General features: G+C 46.1%; 1 protein-coding gene across 5 annotated transcripts in view; it reads right to left on the bottom strand.

Annotated features, from left to right (window-relative positions):
• The window catches only part of BBS9 (Bardet-Biedl syndrome 9), a 1,968,820-nt gene that overhangs the window by 1,306,583 nt on the left and 639,698 nt on the right, over positions 1-22,539 (bottom strand). For all 5 annotated transcript variants that reach the window (XM_078688232.1, XM_078688235.1, XM_078688233.1 and 2 more), the window contains one exon: positions 13,036-13,089. In XM_078688232.1, coding sequence (XP_078544358.1) covers positions 13,036-13,089 — 54 coding nt within the window. The remainder of the gene's footprint in view (positions 1-13,035; positions 13,090-22,539) is intronic.

Here is a 22,539-nt window from a genome sequence, read left to right on the forward strand (position 1 = left end):
AGATCACTGGAAGGGTGATAGAGTGTGTGGCTGTGTATTTTACATAAATAAATAAAAAATATTCCTTACTGTTAAGGATATGTAGGTCACCTCGGAGTTCTATGATCCCATAAATTAAGTCGGCCTCTGACTTGTTGAGGCTGTCTGTCATCCTAGTAACAGTCTGTACCTTCCTATATCCTTATAAAATATGTCGGTCTCATAAATTAGACCAAACAAAGATGAGCCTACGAGAATAATAAAAACCCAATGAAGGGCATACGTTTGCGTGGATTCAATTTATATTTATATTTTGTGGGAGTGGAAGCAGGTACATAAATATAAACATATTTTTTTATCCAAAGCCCAAAAGCATTTCTGGACGCACTCGACTGCTGCTGAAACCTTACGGTTTATTTAATCAAGGCAAACAAACCAATTCAATCCGGTCATTATTTCTTGTGCCCCTTTTGCCGACGCATTTTGAGGTAACAACCTTTTCTTCCTGGGCAGGCTCATGAATGTCCGACAGAGACCTCCCACTTAAGGAACCATTTTCTGCATGCCATTGTTTTCCCCATTGATTTAACTACAGACCTCAGCATGCACCTACACGAGGACTAACAATTGTGTACTTAGCAATGCCCACTATGGCGTTGACAGTGCAGAGGGCGATGCCCACTATGGGTGGGGGAAAACAATGGGACGCAAAAAATGGTTCCTTAAGTGGGAGGTCTCCGTTGGGCATTCATTAGCCTGCCCAGGAAGAAGAGGTTGTTAACTCGAAACGCGTCAGCATAAGGGGCACAAGAAATAATGACCGGATTGAATTGGTTTGTTTGGTGGAGGAAAAGACAGTTTTGCCAAATGTTTCTATGCATTTAGATTACCTGTCGAGGGGAGGAGTGGTAACAAACATGTTTGGGTTAGACCGACTTGTGGAGACTGTCAAGTGAAGGATGCTGCGAAAGGAAACTAGGGTCGACCGGAGCAAAACGATGGCACCTGACAATTTTCTGGTTGACAGCGGTTCCAGAAAGGTTTGGCTGAGGCACCTAATAAAGTATCCATTAGGGCTGTCATGAGAGGAGAGGCTCAGCGAAAGTATGCTTGCACACTGGATCATTTTTGAAGAACAATGTCTCAGAGACATGAAGGGAGCTTTGGATCCGCATCTGGTGGCGAAGCAAGAAAGACACTCTAGTTAGCGCACAGAAGTAGCGCTTATATAGGCCCTGCATGTCATTTCAGGAGTGGAATGGCGTCAGTGCGGAGAAGCAAGGGGCCGCCTCCCGAAGTGCAGAGGTACTTTTGGAAAAGTTCCCAGATACAGTCTGATGCCTGAAGAATATTCAAAAGGTGAGGAATCAGCAGATATAAGTCTGTAACAGAAACAGTCGGCTATTATTAAGATGTCGCGAATACGTCCTGATGGAACAGTGGCTAAAATATGTTAGTATATCTGAAGCATACTTTAATGGTTTCATTTAGGAGTCTTAGGTAAATGTTTACCATAAAACACTTTCATATTTGCAATAGAGCGTGGGTCGACTATAACAAATATATTGGCCCCGCTAGGGCATGGAACTAGGGAAGTTCAAAAAAGTTTCTAAACTCAATCTGAAATGGGACTTTGTTGTTTTTCTGAGGAAAAACTATCCTTCGCATGAGACAAACCTGAAATTCAGTCCAACGCCACGGAACTGCTGATAACATACTTTTTGCAGTCAGAACCCTTGAAGCTCGATAGCAAAAGCTTTGCAAAAAGTTCACAATCACAAAATCGAACCTTCAAGGCCCCCAGGACCTTAGTGAGAGCACTCTCAGGGTTTTAGGTAGAGGGCAACAGCAAGGTCCAAACCAGGTCTAGTTGCCATTGGCCAGCTGGGATTATTCACTGAAAGGTTCTCTTCACCTTTTTTATGTTTTTGGAGCTGCCCAGACGATCAGCCTTATGATCCTTGGAGATCTTTCTGACTTTGGAGTTTCAAGTGGAAGAGGGTCCAACTTTCTCAAGTTCTTCTCACAGGTCACAGATGCCACGGGCAGCAGGTTCAGTCTACCTGGAATGCTTTTTCAAATCCAGCTGTGTTCTAATGGGGTGCCACATTTATGCTTGGCACTAGCTAGTGGGTTGGGATGTCTCCTGGTGCTCCCTAACCAACTGGGTAAAAGTTCCCAGGGGCAAATGTATACAGTTTTCAGTAGCTTGAGTTCGCCTTACTGAAAACAGGCCCAAATGTCAAAGTACCAGGACATTTTAAGATGGCCAAAATTGGCCAAAATTGTAGGCCACACTAAACTTGGGCATTGAAGGAAGGGGGATGTGTGCGGCAGTGTCATAGGGATATCATCAGAGTCCTCACACATCCAACAATAAAATCCAGTTTGAAGCAGACACTGTACTGTAGAGAGAGATGTCTGGTAGGACTAAAGCAGGGTTCTTCAGCAACCAGAACGGGGATAGCCAAGACTGTCTTGGCATCTTGTTATCTATCTTTCAAATGAGCCCCATATGGCTCAACAGACCTGTGAAGCAGCCTGTGTGGTTTCAACAGGATGCCCACAGCCCCAACTCAGAATATTCTATGGAGTGCAGAGGAGTCATCTCTGCCCATTCCGGTCAGCTTTTTATTTTCTCTTGGTGGCATTTCACACCTCTTTCACAGCTATTCCCGAGCTTGAGCACAGGTTGGGAGCTGGCAGAGGTTATGCTAATCAGACTTATATAGTTCAGGCAGCTAAGAGTAACTTTCTAAAGGTTACCTTTCCTTATTATACATTAAAAATCTCACTTCACCCTTTAATTGGATTTTGTATTCCTATCAAAATGGTTTAATAGTTTCTTTTAAGCTTGTTGCATTCCCAAGATAGCAGTATTAGTATTTTAATCTCTAGACTGATTTTCTACATAGGATAGCCATGCCTGCCACGTTCAAACCTGCCACGTTCAATGAGGGAGGCTATCTCGCACTACTGGTCAGAGAATGAGGACCCGAGTATAGATGCCATGACCCTGTGGGAGGCCCTCAAGCCAGTCCTTCGGGGCGTGGACATTGCGTGGTGCGCTGCGAATCGTAGGGCCCGCAGGCGGGAGGTGGAGGAGGCGGCCGACCGGGTGCGGAACCAGGAGACCAGATGTCTCACGGGGGAGGATGGAGTGGCCGTGGACCGGCTCCTGCACCTCCAGCAGTCATACACCTCGCTATTGTTAGACGAAGCCCGACAGGCCTGGCTCGCTACGCAGAGCAGAATCTATCAATGGGGGGACAAGTCTGGCACAATGCTATATAGGCTATGTCAAAGCACTTATCAAGCCCAGCCCTTGCCGGGTCTCCGAGATGCCGCGGGTGGCCCTGTCTCGGCCCCTGAGGTCCTGGCCCAGATGTTTGCTCAATACTACGAGACCCAGTATGCCCCCCGAGAATCTCTCCCAGCGGAGGAGATTGACAAATTTCTCGCAGACCTTCCTCCCCGGGCGCTCTCGGATGAGGCGAGGGCCCGCCTACACCTCCCACTGTCGGCGGAGGAGCTTGGGGAAGCACTGGGTGGCCTGAACACGGGCAAGGCCCCTGGGCCCAATGGGTTCCCCTGCGAATTTATGAAGTTGTTTCATCTCCAATTGGGGATGCGCTATAGGAAGGCACTGGAGGCGGCTCGGGAGCTTGGCAGATTGCCAGCGGACTGGCGACACGCTGAGATCGTAGTTTTCTGCAAACCGGGAAGGCCCCAAGACAGCCCGGACTCTTATCGGCCGATCTCTTTGCTGAACTTTGAAGCGAAAATATTGGCTAAGGCGTTGGTGAACCGTCTTCTCCCTTACATCGCGGACCTGATCCATGCCGACCAGGCAGGCTTCATGCCTCACAGGGCTACAAGACACAACATACGTCGCGCTCACCTGGTGGTGGAGGCGGCACGAGCAGCGGGCATCCCCGCGGCCCTCCTGCTGGCGGACATAGACCGGGCCTTCGATTCCCTGAGTTGGTCATACCTCCGAGCCCTCCTCCTCCGGCTCAATCTGGGCCCACGTTTCCTGTCGTACATTCATCTGCTCTATACGGACCTGACGGCGACGGTCAGAATAGCGGGAGCCACCTCTGACACATTCCTCATCGGTCGTGGCACCCGACAGGGATGCCCTCTCTCACCTTACCTGTTCGCCCTGGCTATGGAACCGCTTGCGGCCTGGGTGAGGATGGATGCCCAATTGCGTGGTGTGGAGTGGGTTGGGGGCCCATCTGACAGGATTGCGCTATATGCGGACGACGTCCTGTTCTTCCTTACAGACCTCAATAAATCGGGGCCGAGGGTCCTTGAAATAATGCGCATTTTCGGTGAAGTGTCGGGCCTCCGGCTCAATCCGCAGAAGTCGAAGCTGTGGGTCCTGGGCGACAGGGGGACTTTGGGTCCCTGGGCCTCGGCCCTTCAGGAGGCGGCGGGAGGCCTTAAATATCTTGGTGTCTTTCTAACCGATGTGCAGGGAGTGTCATGGTCCCGTAATGTAGTGCCTGTTTGGGACAGGATCCGCTCAGACATGCAGATGTGGTCCAGGATGCCTCTAAATGTCTATGGCCGTTCGGCCATTTTTAAGATGGTGGCCCTACCCCGAATCTTGTACCAATTGCAGAACTACCCGTACCCAATTCCGCAGCAATGGTTTCGTCAGGTGAACTCGGCTCTGGGTCGGTTCCTATGGGCCGGTGGAGCGATAAGAGTGGCGCTCCGCACCTGCTTCCTGTCGACCTACTGTGGGGGACTGGCCGCATCTGATGTCCAGTCCTACTATCAGGCATCGCACCTACTTGTTCTTAACGAATGGTGGTACGGGGATCGCACTGACCCGACCTATGCCCTAGAGAGGTATATGATGGACCCACACACGCTCCATACTATCTTATACTCGGCGACTATCCGGAAGAGACTTCCGAGGGCCACGCAAGTAATCTTCAAAGTGTGGCGCGATGCGCTCCGCCGCATGGGATGGTGGAACACGCTCACGGGCGAAACCCCTCTATGGCACAATGGGAGACTGCCCAGCCTGGCTGCGCTCCGGGGCTTTGAGGGCTGGGATGCCATAGGCATCTCGGCGCTGGGCCACATCCTGAAGGGCACAGTCCTCAAATCGTTCCAGATGTTGCAAGATGAATTCGATATGCACCGGTCCCAGTTCTTCAGGTACCTACAGCTCCGCCACGCCCTGACCCCCGCACTAGCGGACTTATCGTCCTTGCCGGAGTTTAGTCCCCTGGAAGCAAAAGTCTTTATGGGGGAATTGGAATCAAAAAAAATCTCAACCATCTATCAAACGTTAGTTACGCATTGTTCCCCCTCTCTTGATAAATTGCGGGCGGTCTGGGAGGGCGATCTGGGAGACTTGGAGGAGGAGGACTGGAGAGAAGCCCTGGAGGCCCCTAGGGGAGCTGCGATAGCGGTGCGCCTGCGCTTTATTCAATTTAAATACCTGCACAGGGCATACTACACGAGGGAACGATTGTGGAAGGCGGGGCTGATAGCCTCCCCGGATTGTTTGAGGTGTGGCAGTGAGGTAGGCTCCTTCTTACATACAGTATGGGGATGTGCACAGCTGCAGAGGTTTTGGACCGGTGTATGGGAATGCTTGGAGGAAGTGTTGGCATGGGAGCTCCCTCGCACGCCGCAACTTGGCCTGCTCCACGTTATGGAAAAAGTGGGGGGTAATCTGTATAAACGACACTTGCTCCTTCTGGGTCTTACAATAGCCAAACGAGATATAGCCCAAGCCTGGAAAGCCCCCAAGGCTCCGTTGGTGGGGGTGTGGAAGCGGGGCATGGACTTTAGCATGGGTTTGGAACGCCCGATCTTTGAGGCCAGAGGCTGCCCCAAGAAACATTATAGGATTTGGAAGAAATGGGCTGATTATAGGGGCCTATTGCTGGACCCCCCAGCGCCACAAGCCTCTGATACAGATCACGTCTATACTACCCTCATGTGAACTGTCCACTTGTCGCTACCATGCTGCTTTGGCTCCTGTTTCTGGACAATATGAACACCGTGCAGGGAGGGGGGTGGGACCCGGGTGGGGATGCGGGGAGGGGGGTGTTGGATAATGTTGACTGAATTTCTTGAACGCTGTTGCTCTTCTATGCTCACTGTCTTTCTGCAATCTTGGGAGCAGTGTTTCTTTTGTATTCTGTCAACTGCCATAACACTAATAAAATTTGTTCTGAAAAAAAAACCTGCCACGTTCAAAATAGCTTTTACTGCCATGTCACTCTAAAGACATGGCAACATTAATTTCCACACTTTTTTGGGGGGAAATTCGTTTTTATTAACATGCTCAGTATTCAGCAGTTCACTTATATCACATTCCAGCATAGTTACATGTCTTCTTTTTACAATTTTACACAATAAGCATACATTTAGACCTACGACATCAGATCTAGCCTGCCACTCCCCCCTATTCCTGTTACATATGTTGAATGTCACTTGCCTCAATATGTACTCCAGGGCTCCTGTATTTTCTCCCATTTCTTCGGGCACCCCCTGCTCGGGTAGACTGTATGCTCTGCTTGCTGACACTAATCGAGGTCAGCTACCCACTGCGACACCTCCGTTGGGGTTACCGCCCCACAGTTTTTAGAAATATTCTGTTTTGCAACCACTGCAGCTAATTTTAACAATTTTTCCGTGCAGGCGGGCCAAGCCTGTTCATTTGATATAAGCAGTAGGAACCATCTGGGGTCCAGTAAGACCTCCGACCCCACCACTTCTGACATAATATTCCTCACTTTTTCCCAGTATGCCTGTAACACTGGGCAATCCCATAACATGTGATAAAAGAGCCCAATTGTCCGCACCGCCTCTGGCACCGACTATTCTCTGCATGTCCCATATGGTGTAGAGCCGTGCGGGAGTAGTACACCCTATGTAGAATTTTTAATCGGATGAGTCGGAATCGGGCACGGATTGCTACCTCTCTTGGTCCCTGTGTCACCTCCATCCATTCCTCCTCGTCTGTCTGCCCTAGGTCGTACTCCCTAATTTCCACACTTTTAAATACCAATCACCCTACCTTGTGGACTACAAAGCTTATAAAGGGTTGACTTACTAATATTTAAAAGGTAGGTTTTTACCGGTTAAAAAGGGTTATGTTCGCTGGTCACACTTCAGGTTTAAACTGCAGCAGTCAGGCTACAATAGTAGGCCCGAAGCCATGTTTTCTTTTGTCACACTACTGGATGGCACAATAAGTGCTGCAGTCCACTGGTTACATTTAAATGATCATGTTATGTGTTTCAAAGGTTAGAGCACATAAACTGTGCACTGGATAGCAGTTCACCACTGTGCAGAGTCTAATAACCAGCACTAGAATTCAGCAATATATTGGGGGCGACCACGCAAAAAAGGGGCATTTTCTCACAAACATTCTTAAAGTAAGCTCCCCAAAATCCTTTCCTCTCTCATGTATTTCTTCACCATTCTTGAACTTTTGAACTAGTTAGTCATCATTAGTGCTTCTCATGGATCCTTTGCTTGCTATTCATAAACCGTCCATAGGACAATCGACTCAGACTCTATTCCAATTTTCTTGTTCATGTCATCCACCTTGCAGTTCAGTTGCTTAAAACTAGCATCAAGTCACTCCTGGGTTCTGTTTATGTCTATCCCTTCTGATAATATATCCTTAATCAGACTGTTGGCAGTGGTCCTTTCTCAGTGGGCTATAGTGGCACAGGACCAATAGGACAGATTTATGGATGTCTATCTTTTCAGCGTTGCTCATGCATAAGATGTCATATTTGGCCTCAACATGAATTGTAGATTTTTCAAGCTCGCTAGCTCCATTAAATGAAGAGGTAAAAAATATGATCCTTTTACAAATAATGATGTTGCATAATCACGGGGTGTCTATGGACAAGGCAACTTGTTTTTTAACATTTAAAGATTTCTAAAGTGTTTGGTGTGCCAGGGATAGGCAAGGGAGGCCTATTTGGCTCAGTTTCACTAAATCAGATGTACAGTGGATGTGCATATACGAATGTGTTATTTGTACAGGGTGAACATAGCCAAAAGGCAGCAGAGCACTGTACAAAGGCAAAGGTACAGTCAAGAAATGACTTGAAAAGTAGCTATATTCTGTGACCAGAGTTGGATTGCTGCTGATCATGGTATTGTGAGCTTTAAAGATGTGTTATTTTTCTTCCCAAAATTCAAGTCTGAAGGTGCTATTTGCGAACTAACTTTAATGTTTCACTAGCTGGGATTATAAGCCCATCACAAATTGGTGGAGATATCCCTTACTGCGTACATGATGGTGAATTCTGGCATCACCATTAGGTGGAGCCTCAAATTGGCAACCCACAACCAAATGATCTGTGCTCTATTGGACTAGTTCCATAAGCGGATGCTGCCCTTTTTGACACGGAGTAGCATGAGTGCCATACTGTCTGTGATAACCAAGAATATAATCCTCTCAAAAGGTGGTTAGAATGCTTTAAGGGAATCCTTGATCACCCTTAGTTCTAGGATACTGATGAGCAGCAATCATTTGCAAATTGACTACGGTTCTCCAACCGAACTTTCCAATGATCCCTGAGAACTTCAGAATCCATGGGTAGAAGGGAATACTTACAATCAGGGGTAGGTGGTAGTTCCACTAACCAGGGCTGCTTTCCTGCAGTCCATCACACCTGTGTCCAATGCCTGTGAAGTTCATCTTGCAGTGCGCCCCATCTGGGAAGATGGGCTGCAACTGGTGCCAAACATCCTGTGGAGTCTCTGGACATAGAGCCTAGATTGAATGACAACAGCCCAATCCGCCAGAGCCATGTTTTGATACTTGCCCATCATAGATCGACTTGATACAAATGTGAATAGGAGGAACCTCCACAGTTGCCTGTGGGTGGATTCTGAAGTAGGCATCTTTGAGTTCTATGAGTGCCACTTGGCTAAAAGGATTTCCAGCCTGACATGGAGGACAATTCAAACAGCATTTGAAATGATAAAGAGTCCATGTTGGAGAAATGGTATGTCGTGCTCAGTCCATTATGTGATGTGTTCTCTGCCCACGTGTACAGACTGCAATGTGACGCAGGTGGCTGATCGAAAAACTCACATGAAAATTAAGATATCTTTTGAGCAGAATTTGGGCCATAATACCGAAAATGAAACACCCTCTATTCTGAATGACTTCAAGGAAAAGCCAAGGATGGAACTGTAACATTTTTCCATGTCCTACTCTTGTTTCCAACTTATGACATATAAAGCGCTCTGATACATGCAAGGGTCTTGTTCGCGCTATATAAAACCGTCAAAATAAAATAAAATAAATAAATATAACTGTATCTCAGACTGTCCACTCTGAATTTTTTTAATGCAGATGCAACTGTTAACTCTCTCTATGTAAGACAGGAATATATAAGGCAAAAATTAGTGTCAGAAAATATAGTGCACCAATGTACTATGAGAATAAAGCTAAAATTAGCACGTAGATGTGTATACTTTTAGGCAACAGGCAACCTAGAAATTACTAACCGGGTTTTGCAGTTTGGATTTTATTTGACGGCAGGTACAGGAAGAAAACTGTAAAAAAAAGTTAGGACATTTGCATCTACATACAGAACATATTGCTTTATCGAACTATGATGCTTAAAATGGTATTTAATCAGCTGCACAGCGGCGGGATGGTGGGGCCGGGTAAGGGGGGATTTTGAAGGACGATACAGAGGGAAAATTAAATAAATAGTGAATTTTCCCTCGGCATCGTCCCTCGAAATCCCTCCTTACCTTGCCCCACTGCTGTTATCTGCACGGACCGCGGCCGTATTTAATAATGGAATTAATTTGTAAATATTTGTAATACCTGAGGTGTGCATAAAAACCTTTAGTGTCTTAATGGACATAATATTATTAACTATTCATAAGACGGTCAGGTTCGTGGTTTTAATTCACACTCTGTGGCCCAAATTACAAGTGGGCCTGAAGGGAGTGAGTGTGCACACTTTACTGCTCCTGGAAATTTCCATTATCTCAGGATAAGGTATTTTCTGGGCTTATGGTAGTAAATAATTTCCATTCTAAGTTTTTGTTTCTTTATTGGAAAAAAAGCATAAAATGAAGAATTGGTTTTTAGTGCACCAAATATGTTTCCTTATTACCAGACCTGTTCTCTTGAAACATTTCAGCAGGATTGTCCTGTCAAAATCTGTCAGGGTAAAGGAAAGGAGGGAGGGGGTGCAACAATTAGCAAACAACTTCTAAATCCAATCACTTCCCAAAGAGGCGCTTGTGGTTTGTGTAGGGATCAGAATGTAACTCTATAATTGCTTCATGGTCTATGTCTTTGCAAAGACTGCAATGAAGCTAATAAATACAGTGATCCATTCGAAAAATATGACATGTTGTATCAACATATTATGATGAACAGTCTATCCTGCTCGTTTAATCCAACATCCTGTTGTCTTTGCCATCGACTTAAAGTATTTATAGAACTCTTGACGGTGAGTCTATGCAATAGGTGGCCGTCAACTTTTAAACGAACAAGTAACCTCATTTGAAGTTTTCTTTTATCCTATATTGTCATTTAAAGATCAGCACCATCAAAAATATTGCAGAATGGCCCTAAATGTTTTTATCATATCCACAAATAAATATAAATGTATAATTGCCTTTTTTTACAAACCTGTGACGAATACAAATATAAAGTAAGAAAGCATATCTCCTCGTTTCTTGCTTCCGTTTAGCTGGGAGTTTTATCCTGGCACTGATTCAGCCTTCCAGTGCACGATTTGTGACGCCTAAATATGTTATATAACAAGCTAAATCCAAATGGCGTATTTCACTTTTAAGTAAGGCAAGAAACGGTGCAAGAAATGCACTCACTAGTGGTATAAAATTGAAATACAATCTCTGAGTTGCAGTGTACATTTACACCACCTCAAGTATGATTTAAAAAACTGGCTTCAGGCTAACACCGCCTAAAATGTTACTTTAAAACATTAGGTAAGCCACCATAAGGGGTGCTTTGTAGTCAACAAGGTTGGGTGCTAATGTTTTAAAGGGGACATACTAAATATTTAAAAAGTTATATCACTATAGTGACTAGCTATACAAGTCACTGTGTAGATGCCCCTGCTGCATTTCCTGTGAGGAAGACATACTTGTGATTATAAGTCACTTTTCACAGTTCACCCTAGAGAAGTGTTATGTTTATTCAAAGTTCCTTCTTAATATTTGTAAAAATATGTAGTCCCGTGGTGAAGATCGATTTGTACTAAATTTAGTGCAAAGGTGAATGTCCCTCTTTATGCTGCTTGGAAGCTTTAGCAGTAAATAAGTCAGTTCTGCTTGTTGTTTCTCCATACAGTGAAAAGCTCTTTGATGAGGTATGAAATGCTTGCAGGACCACTGGGAGGATTAATCAGTGGCTACATATCCTGGAATGTGGGAGCTGGGAGTGAACAGGACCACAGAAGCATCACAAGGCACCAGGCTGGGCCTATCCCTTCTCACAGGAAAGCACATAGAAACTGCTGTAGAAGTAGTGAGGGTGTAGTGTGATCGTTTTTGAATTGGGTTAGAGGATGTCACCAATCATTAGCTAGTCATCCAATTACCTAGCCACCACCAGCCATTCAGAACATAATTGGAGAGGGCAAAGAAACAGAGCATTTGCCTGGACCTGCCTGAAGGGAGGACTAAGGCGTAAGGGAGAAGTGAGGTATGGCCTACTCTCTACATCTAGACAGGGATTTGGAAGAGCTCTCTAAAGGTCAGCGGGCTAGCCCCCTGTAACCTGAGGGACGGAAAAGGACATCATCTGTGAGAATGAACCAGATGCCAATGGGCGCTAAATTCTGTTTTCTGACAATAAATAGTTTTGTAGCTGCTTAATAAGCTAAGTTCAGTTCGATAACTTTATTTTGGTTCCAAGAACCAAAAAAACACACTAAAGGAAATGCACAGCGCCTTACAGTACATCTCAGTAATATAAAAAAAAACACATCTTTTAAAATAGCATTATTTAATAAAGAATACATGCCTCTCCACCATAAAACAGTTCAAATGAGAATATATAAAACATGTTGCAATACTTAGCTAATTTAAACACTAGTGCCTCTGTTAGTAGTGAAACACTTATTGCCTCTCACCCCCGTAAGACAGATTCCTATTGGGCAAAAACCGCCAAAAGAACCTATAACTAAGAAGGGTCCGCTATACCACCATATTGTCTAGGGATGAGGACTAATTCCTAGAACACCCGAATGTTATCTAATATTGCTTTATCTAAAGTGCGCAGTGCTTAAAATACCAATATTTTAAAATCACTAAACCGTAAAATCAATATTTGATAAAAGTGGGGTTTATACATTTAATAAAGATTCTACTGTCCTGCAATTCTCAGGACTGTCTATCAGCTACCAAACACTAGGGCCCAGTTTCATTCCCACCAAGAAGAACATGACATCACAGAAACCTTTTTCGCACACACCAGACTGAAAACAGTTATCTAGCGACTGCAAAAACAATTGGCTGTTGAGCATCAGATTTCAAAATTCTAAAGGCCTCGTGACACGGTGATGTCCCTAAGTTTTTGCAGATTTCAATTCGCCATTTAGACCTACATTTCTTATAGGGTGAGCAAAAAAATAAGGCATGCACCTCTGTATCCTCGTCTCTGCCACAAGAAGGGCATTTCAGCGATGAACCATAACCCTCACTCCTCGAATGATTGGTGAACGTGCGCGTTTCTTGGAGGGAATACCTGCTGCTTTAGGCCACTGTAACCAGGGTTAAGACTAGGCTTAACACGGAAACTGTGTATTGACACCGCAAGATGTTGTATCAGTAAATTGGTGCAGTTCCTCCTCGCAAATTATTCATTTTAATCCAAAATCTCACATTTACAGGCAATCTTTACTACAGTCATCTTTTGACAGGAGACAAAAAAAATGCCTTACGGGCATACTGTAAAATGGTAGCAGTCACAGGCGTGGGCAACGGGATAGCACTTTACCAGATTGGCTGAAGTGTGTGCTACTGTGTGAGAGTTACAGTTAAAATGCTGTACAATACCTTTACTGTGACTGAAGGAACAGCTTCCTCCTCCATCGAATAGTCAATGGCTTGCTGCGAAAGACCAAACAAAGAGAAAGTGAAACATTATCCACAGGAACTACTGAGCACTAAATCACTGTTCATCAGGAAATGAACACACAGTCAATTACCTACAACTGCTTGGGTGACAACTCAGAATACAATAGATACATGCTCATTCTACATTCCTCCATATGGGCAGGATTTATGAAACAATTCACACTATGATAAGCTAGTAGTATGGCATGGGAGTAAAAAAGAAACATTTCATATGTCTGCACACAATCTGCTTCCGATCGTGAAAAAGAACCGTAGATACAATACAGAACTCTGCTTTAGGACATCAGATGTGTACATTGTATGTATATTGTCCTCAGGGAGGTTTCGGCTGCCTGTTCATTGATGGTTTGTTCCTAAAACCGTGTAATTTAAAATTTGCTGATTAATATACCGCGCTACCATGTTTCATCTGTCCACAATATCACACATTAACATGTTACACTGCAGCCACATGCAAATGACCAGCTTTTCACACTGAAAACATATGTATCATTTCATTTCAGCAGCGTGCAAGCATTGGAGCTTGCCCGTGTGGATTTTGGCGATGGGTTATCGGCCTCTGACCAAAGATAATCAATTTCAGCACCCTTTGTATCAGACCAAAAACAGTTACATCTCTCAGTTCTGCCTCAGACGAACAGGTAAAAGGTGTCCCTTAAGACTGGAGAAACCAAAATTCAGGCAGAACAAAACCCAACGTGAATCCTTCATGGGTGTGGTCACTTCGACTTGGAATTGCTTATCAGTTGCACTTCGCCCGCCATGGTCACTAATCGCCTTCCTATAGACCTAAAGCCTACCTGTTAAGTTGTTTTCCGTTGACTTTAGTCTTATATCTTTTCGTTGTGGCTTACAGTTGCTGGATTCTTGCAAAGAATGTTGCTAATTTATATCACTTCTTGGATTTTTGTATGTTCTGTGGCAATACCTGTTAAAATTTACACATATCCTGTGGCATACTCTCACTTTATTACAATGTAAGTAGTTATTCATACCTACTTTTCAAGGAGCCCAATAAAATAGATAAGAGAGGAACTAAATTGGAAAATATGGACTAACCTCTTTACAAAATAAGAGGGGCCAAAGTCACAATCACTCCTACAACAAGCATTTGCAATGCAATAGGTCTCGCATGTGTTAAAGTTAGAGCTGTTGGCATTGGAAAATAACCATGTTTTTTACTTTTGTTTTTTATTCGCAGTGGGGTTATTATATTTGCATAGCACTATTGCCAATGGTATAAAAAAGCAAAAGTAAAAAAAAATGTCATTTTCAACGCCAACAGCCCTAACTTTAACAAATGCGAAACCTATTGCAGTGGAAATGCAATCGGTCTCGCATTTGTTGGAGTTATTGGTGTTATAAATGCAAATGTTTTTTATCTATCCATGTTGCAGGATGCAGTACCATATTTGGGCAAAAGAGGTCCCATGGTCCTGCACCCTGTAGAAGATATGGTAAATCCCCCCTACCCATAATGCATTGCATGCAAGACATTACCACAAGTACATTCAAACAGCTATGTACATATATACAATTAGTAGCTTTGAAATGTGACAAAAGAATTATCCCATTAATTCTGGATTTGGTTACAAGTATTGTTCCATTGGAGCCATGATATAATGCTCTAATGCTGTGAACATGAATAAAAAATATAAAATAAGAATGCACAATTTGTTCGACATGTACAGTCTAATATTTCACACAGTAATGTCGTACAGAAGGACAACAAGCAGTAGAGAGCATGATAGGCATAGGGGTAAACAAACAAGAGTGGGGCTGTTTTGTGACAAGTGGATAGATAAAAAGCAAAGACGAGTGATTGGAAGTTGGACGCCGCACTTAGTAGTTTAAACCTGGCCAGCAAGTTCTGCTTTGAGGACCGCTAATTCATGGTGAACGAGTAGAAAGTCAAGGCAGGTAAGGGAGCCCACGTATGTGACATGAACCACTTTGAACACGGAATCAACAACTGTTAGACACTCCGTTTTTAAGCTGTGGGACAACCAGTTTTGAGACAAAATGTTGTTGTTGGTCTTTGAAAGTGGTAGCAAACTTCCGCATATCGTCAAGCAGGGAATACAACGAGAGGCCCGCAGGCAATCTATTGCAATAATCCAATTTACTAATTACTAGAAAATGTGTGTCCTGGTGGTTTGGGATATGTGACATGGCTTTACGATTTTTTTTTATGTTCATTAGTACTGTACTGCAGAGACGATGGTAGTAAAACAATTCCATCCACATGGAATGTTTTAAGCACAAATATAGATTTATATCTGCACGTGTCAAGATCTCAGTAGGGAAGTGGAGACAACTAGGTGAGACAATGGGAGCAGAAGTGGGTGAAAAGCACATTATCTCCAATTTGGAGGAGTACAAAAGGGTACCTGAGGGCAGTCCAATGTCGAATTCTTGTGAGTGTCAGAAATGCCCGAGAGAAGGTAGAAAAGGAGAATGTGGTGTGCTGTTAGTATAGACTATGTATAGTCCCACTACACTGAGAAATATTGTCCAAGTAGATACGAGGTGCACAAACTTTAATTCCACATCATATACAGGGAAGTAATGCGGACAGCCCTGGACAAGAATGCGGTTAGACAATGAGTGATTCTGGTGAACACAGGTTTAAAAAAAAAAAACATTATTATGTATGTTATGTAGAATCAATCCTTTTATATGTTTAGGCCTCCACTGCTTCACAGCAAAGTTTAGACTTCATTAACACAGAGCTTCTTTCTGTTTTGCTTATGCAGTGCACTACTAAGCTCTGAGCGTTTTGGTTTCACAGCTACAGTGTGTCTTCTTGATCATGTCTGGACTATACTCCTCTGGTGAGCATCAATGTAAGCTAAACATGCAAGGAATCACTTCCTCTTTGGCCTTGTTGGCTTGATCGCTTTTTATTAATTTATAAACTGCAAGAATGTACATGGAATGTTGAATGTGCATGCTATGCTCTTGCTAGGAGTGGATGGAGATACACTAATCGTTAGAGTTAAAGAATTTGCACGAACACAGATAGTGCGTGGCCGGTGAATTAATTCACTAGGAATTATCTGCCTAACAACGGGTGTCGCCCTCCCCCACTCCCTCTCCCAGACACAGCATGCTTCTCTTTCTCAATCTGACTCCAGAGAGTCCCATATTCTCTTAAAGTACAGTGGCTGACCCATGAGACAACCCTGCCATTGGACACAGAATATTACTTGTGCTACATTTGGCTGCACCTCAAAGCTTGTTGTCTTCCACAGCAGTGTTGTGAGCCAACCAACGCTTCTCATATCAGTACCACACCCAAATCGGAAGTAACTCTAGCTGGTTATGTGAAAAAAACAAAAACGCTGTGCATCTTGATAAAATCACTCATTGCCCTCAGACGACCCAAAGATCCCAAAACACTACACGACTCATCACAAAGATTAATCCACATGGTCCATGGTCATCCCCGACAGATCCCTGGCGGCTCTACTCTGAGGTCTTTGGAAATTACAAAATAATCTTATGTCTAAAAATAGCCATAAAAAAGATTCTATGAGAGAGGGCAGTAGGGGTTAAACAGTGTCAATGTATTAAGCTGTAGAGAAGTAGGTTCGAGTACACAGCAATTTACAGGAAAAAAGTAAACTGACGAGGGCATAAGCGGGAATGGACAGTGGCCACATACCTTGTGCTACCAAGAAACGTACACTGGTTGTTGGTGAAAGCCAGAATCCAACTGAATCGTCTTTGTGTGATTCAGACGTGATTTTGTTCATGCCAACAGAAAATGTCCCGATCCGTGTCCAGCATCACACAAAGATTAGGGTAACCAGAATTTTAAAGCAAACAAGCCGGGCGCAAGCGAGCTCCAGCTCGCTATGCCCTGAGATGGTCAGGTCCGCGAGGTAGGCCCCACACAATATCCTGAGAGGTGTGAAAGTGGCACCGAACAAAACATGGCTTCTTTCATTTACTTGCTTCCCAGTGAAATGGATCCAAAAACAGAAGAAGCCCGCGAGTGGTGCGCGTGCCACAGGGAGACATGTGGTTTCAATTATCGCGCCCGTGTCTGGGCACGATAATTGAAACCACATGACGGCTGGAGCGTGTAATAGACACCAATAGGCCGTGGGCGGAGCAATGCGCCCGCCTTTGGCCTATTGAGTGCTCTCTTAGTAAAAAACACACACGCAAAGCCCAATAGAGTGCCCCTAAAGGAAAAGCACACGCTCATGTGTGTGAGCCATTCCTAGGTCAGCTTCTGTAACCCCATTTTTACCTACTAAATGTCTCGCGCTGCACACTGCAACGCTAGGCGCCAGACCTAAAAAGGTGAATGCAATCCACCTGTTCCGCCACGAGAATGACAGTCTCGCCGTCAGTTTTACAAATGGTAACTCCTACAACCGAGTGTCATCCTGTAAATCCAGACATGGCACAGATGACCCTTATCTCCAATCTTTCTCATCAATGTACATCAGCACTGAATTCCATGCTTAGGAGTGGTCTCCCCTTTGAACTTACACATACTTCTGACTTCTTCAATTCTAAGTTTAAACAGCATATAAACTGCATACCATTTCTCAGAAAAATCTGATTTTCTTTTTCTTCAAAGACAATCATTATTACGGCAAAGCTGGTTTTAGAGGCTTTGAGGCTGCAACATGCTTCAGTTCTCCTCATATCTGACCACATTTGGGAGACTTGCATGAATGAAACAGCTGCATCAATCAGCAGGAAAAATATGGCTCAACGTAAGTAGGCTAGAGAGAGATGCACATACTGGTCTAAACAATAACTGCAATGATACCAAAAAACCTGCTCCCAATGGCGGCGGGAATTGTTATTATGAATACCATTGGTTATATGAGTGAGCTGTTGATACAATTTACAATCCTAAAACATATCAAAATCTCCTGTGTAACCAGACTTCAGAAAAGGCAGCATTAATCACACAGATGTGTGTTAAGTAAAAATAAACACCAGTCCTTGTAGAACAAGTTACTTACCTTCGGTAACGATGTAGCTGTAAGAGACATAGATTCGTTACGGATTTCTCACCTTAGAATTACCCCCAGGCGTCAGAATGGATCCGGAGAATTGTTTCCTCAGGAGTACCTCTGGGAGTCGATAAGTGGCGTCGGTCGACTCCGGGTTCGTCATTGGCGTCATGGTTGCTGGAATGACGGTGCGGTATCTACTTAGATGCCGCCCTCACACGTTGAGGTTAGTTCTTTACAAGACATTCCACGCCCGAAAGGCAGAGCCATGCAAGACACTGACCACTGGTGCACGAAAACTAGAGCCCTGAAAGGGAGTCCCTTACCCTAGAAGTCAGTTTGCAAAACGGGGAGGATGGGTAGGGGCGGTGAGGAATCTATAACTAATCTATGTCTCTTACAGATATATCATTATCGAAGGGAAGTAACTTGCTCATCTGAAAGAGAGAGTTATCGATTCCTCACCTTAGAATAGATACCCCAGCAATACTAACCCCGGAGGTGGGTCTACGAACAAAAGTTCACACCAGAAAGTCCTGTAGAACTGAACGGCCAAAGAAGCCGTCTCTCTGGACTTGGCTGTCCAGGCAGTAGTGTTTGGTAAACACGTGCAGTGAAACCCATGTAATTGCCTGGCAGATGTCAAAAAGGGGGACTCCACGTCCCAAAGCAGTAGTGGCTGCCGTCGCCCTGGTAGAATGAGCACGCAATCCCACAGGAGGTTCTTTTTTCACTAAGGAATAGTCGATTTTGACGTAAAGAAAGACCCATCGGTAGATGGTTTGTTTCTGTACGGCCTGACCTTTCTTGGCGCCCACATAGCCAACAAAGAGCTAGCCATCTACCCGGAATTGTTTTGTGTGATCCAGATAGAACGAAAGCGCACATTTTGGATCCAATCAGTGGAGACTCTCTTCCTCTTTAGACGGATGCGGAGGCAGGAAGGAAGGTGTGCAAAGTGATGGTCTGTCCTATGTGGAAAGAGGTAACCATTTTTTGGAAGGAAAGAAGGCCTAGTGCGTAAGACAACTTTGTCCAGATGAACAGCCAGGAAAGGAGGTTTTGAAGAAAGGGCCTGGAGCTCACTCACCCTGCGAGCAGAGGTGATGGTAACCAGAAAGGCAGTTTTAAGGGTCAAGAGTCTGAGAGGACAGTTATGGAGTGTCTCGAAAGGAACACACATAAGATAAGTAAGAACCAGGTTCAAGTCCCACTGGGGCATCACGAAAGGAGTTGGAGGAAACAAGTGAGTAATACCCTTAAGGAAGCGATTTACAATAGGGGACTTGAAGAGAGAAGGCTGGTCAGGCAAGCGAAGGAAGGTCGAAATGGGCAAAAGATAGCCTTTGAGAGTGCCCAGAGCAGAGCCCTGCTGGGCCAAATAAAGAATGAAGAGGAGAACCTCTGAAAGGGGGGCAGAAAGGGGATCCACAGCCTTTGTAGCGCACCATGCCACAAACTTGTTCCATCTACAGGCGTATACCGTTTTGACGGAGGGACGCCTGGCAACCAAAATAATGTTACTGACTTCGGGAGGAAGGTTGAAAGCTGTCAACTGTCGCCGCTCAATCTCCACACAAGGAGGTGGAGGCTGGACAGGTTTGGGTGGATGACTATCCCATGCTGCTGCGACAGAAGATCCTCCCGAAGTGGCAGTCTGATCGGAGGATCGATGGCCGTGTGTAAGAGCTCGGGATACCGGACTCTTTGTGCCCAATCCGGAGCCACAAGAATGACTTGTGCCCGGTCGCGCTTGATCTTCTTCAGCACTCTGGGCAGAAGTGGTATACGCGGAAAGGTTTATAGAAGATCGCAACTCCACTCGTGATGAAAATCGGCGCCTAGCGAGTGCCGCCTCGGAAAAATCCAATGTGCAGAACTGCGGACATTGCGCATTCTCTTCGGTGGCGAATAGATCTAACCAAGGCTCTCCCCACTGCTGAAAGAGACCTTGCACCACCTCCGAGGGAAGACGCCATTTGTGATCCAGCACGCACCAGCGGCTGATTTTGTCAGTCCTGGAATTCAGAAAACCTGCCAGGCTTTGAACCACCAGGGATATGCCCTGATGTTCCAGCCATGTCCAAAGGCGGAGAGCCTCTTGACATAGGGTCCACAACCCCACCCCGCCCTGTTGGTTGCAGTACCACATGGCGGCGGTGTTGTCCGTGAACACCTGCACCACTCTTCCCCGGACAGAGGGAAGGAATGCCTTTAATGCAAGACGAATCGCCTAAAGCTCCAGAAGGATGATATGGAGCCCGAACTCCACTTGAGACCAGAGGCCTCTGATCTCTGCGTCTCCCAAGTGGCCGCCCCACCCCAGCAGTGATGCGTCTGTCACCACTGTGAACTCTGGTTGGGGAAGAGAGAGGGATCTGCCATTGACCCAATCCCGGTTTGTTAGCAACCACTGGAATTGGCATGCAGTGCCCTCCGAGAGATGGACGCAATTGGAAAGATTCCCCTGATGCCGTGCCCACTTCAGGTCCCACTGCAGAGCCCGCATATGCCACCTGCTATAGTCAACCAGCAGGATGAAGGAGGCCATGAGGCCCAGTAGCCTCAGGGTCATTCTGACCGAAACCCAGGATAGAGGCTGAAAGATCGGAATCATAGCCCGAGTATCCCGGACTCGCTGCTCGGAGGATAAGCCCGAAACCATGCTGTGTCCAGACCGCTCTGATGAAAAGGAGCTTCTGAGTGGGAATCAGGTGTGACTTCGGCACATTGATGGTGAACCCCAGTGAATGCAGGAGATAGGCCATAGTCTGGAGGTGGGAGACAGCCTGGTGCGAGCCCACCTTTAACAGCCAGTCGTCGAAATAGGGGAAGACTGGAACCCCTGATCTGCGCAGATGAGCTATGACCACCGCCCTCACTTTCCTGACCACCCGAGGGGCGCTGGTAAGGCCAATGCGGGGCACGGTAAACTGAAAATGCTCGTTGTCTACCATGAACCGCAGGTAAAGCTGGTGGGCCGGCAGGACAGGGATGTGAAAATAAGCGTCCTGCAAGTCCAACGCTACCATCCAGTCTCCAGGGTCGAGAGCAGACAGGACCTGAGCCAGTGTCCACATCTTGTCCTCCTCCTTTCGGAGAAAACGGTTGACGTCACTGAGATCCAAGATAGGACGCAGGCCCTTGTCCTTCTTGGGCACCAGAAAATAGTGGGAATAACAACCACAACCGACTTCTGGGGAAGGAATGCGCTAGATGGCTCACTTGGACAAGAGAGCCGTAACTTCCTGTTGGAGAAGGGCCAGGTGATCCTCCGACATGCGATGGAATTGAAGTGGCATGGCTGGAGGGGTAGTCTCAAAGGGGAGGGAGTAGCCCCTCTGGACTATCTGCAAAACCCACCTGCCTGACGTGATGTTGAGCCAGTGGGGGAGGTGATGGCGCCTGCCGCCGACTGGCTATTGATGGGCCAGAAAGGTCGGACTAGGAGGGTTTGTAGGCTGCTGCAGAGGGGGCGCTTTTGGACTGGCCCACCCGCTGGCCCCTGACCCACGGCGGTGGGATTCACGTCCCCGGCCACGCAGAGGATGGACAGCTTGCACAGGCCTGTGGCTCTGGGCAGAACATAGCGGGGCACCCCTTCTGTAGCCACAAAAGGGACGAAAGGCAGACTGCGGTGGGCGGGAGTTGGAAGCGAGGCCTAAGGACCTGGCCTTAGCCCTAGAATCCTTAAAGCGCTCGAGCACTTTGTCTGCCTTGTCACCGAACAGGAGACGGCATGCGTTGCTTGGACATTCCCCGAAAAGCCAGTGGACCTCAACCAGGCGTAGGGTCTCAGTGCTACTGACGTGGAAATCGTCCTAGCCAGTGAGTCGGCGATGTCCAGCCCACACCGAATGATGAACTTTGCTGCGTCTCTCCCTTCTGCAATAGAACAGGAGAGCACGGCCCGGGCCTCCTCCGTGCACTATGGCAGCACCTGCGCAACCGTGTCCCACACCGAGTGGGAGTAATGGCCCAATAGACATGCGGCATTCATCGACAGCAGTCCCAAGCTGGAGGAAGAAAATATCTTCTTCCCAAGGTGGTCTAGCTTCCTGGATTCCCTATCAGGTGGTGCATTAGGGAATGCACCTTTGGACGTTGAGGTTTGGACTACCAAGCTCTCAGGGGTAGGATGGGAAGAGAGGAAAATGGGGTCACCCGGGGGCCAGGTGGTGGCGTCGGGCAATCATCCTGTCCACAGGAGCCCCTGTGTTGGGCTTGGAATAAGTGCCCAAAAGGATGTCCATAAGGGCCTCATTGAACGGCAGCAAGGGGTCCAAAGAAGCCGCTGCCGGTTGAAGCACCACTGTCAGGAGGTTAGACCGTAGGAAGCTCAAGATTTAAGGCCTCGGCTGCCCCACGCAACACCACTGATTAAGATGTACCCTCCTCCGTAGCCACTGTAAAGGGAGATAGCATGCCAAGGTCTGGGGAG

Source organism: Lissotriton helveticus, chromosome 4_1 (genome assembly GCF_964261635.1).
Source record: "Lissotriton helveticus chromosome 4_1, aLisHel1.1, whole genome shotgun sequence".
Taxonomy (NCBI): domain Eukaryota; kingdom Metazoa; phylum Chordata; class Amphibia; order Caudata; family Salamandridae; genus Lissotriton; species Lissotriton helveticus.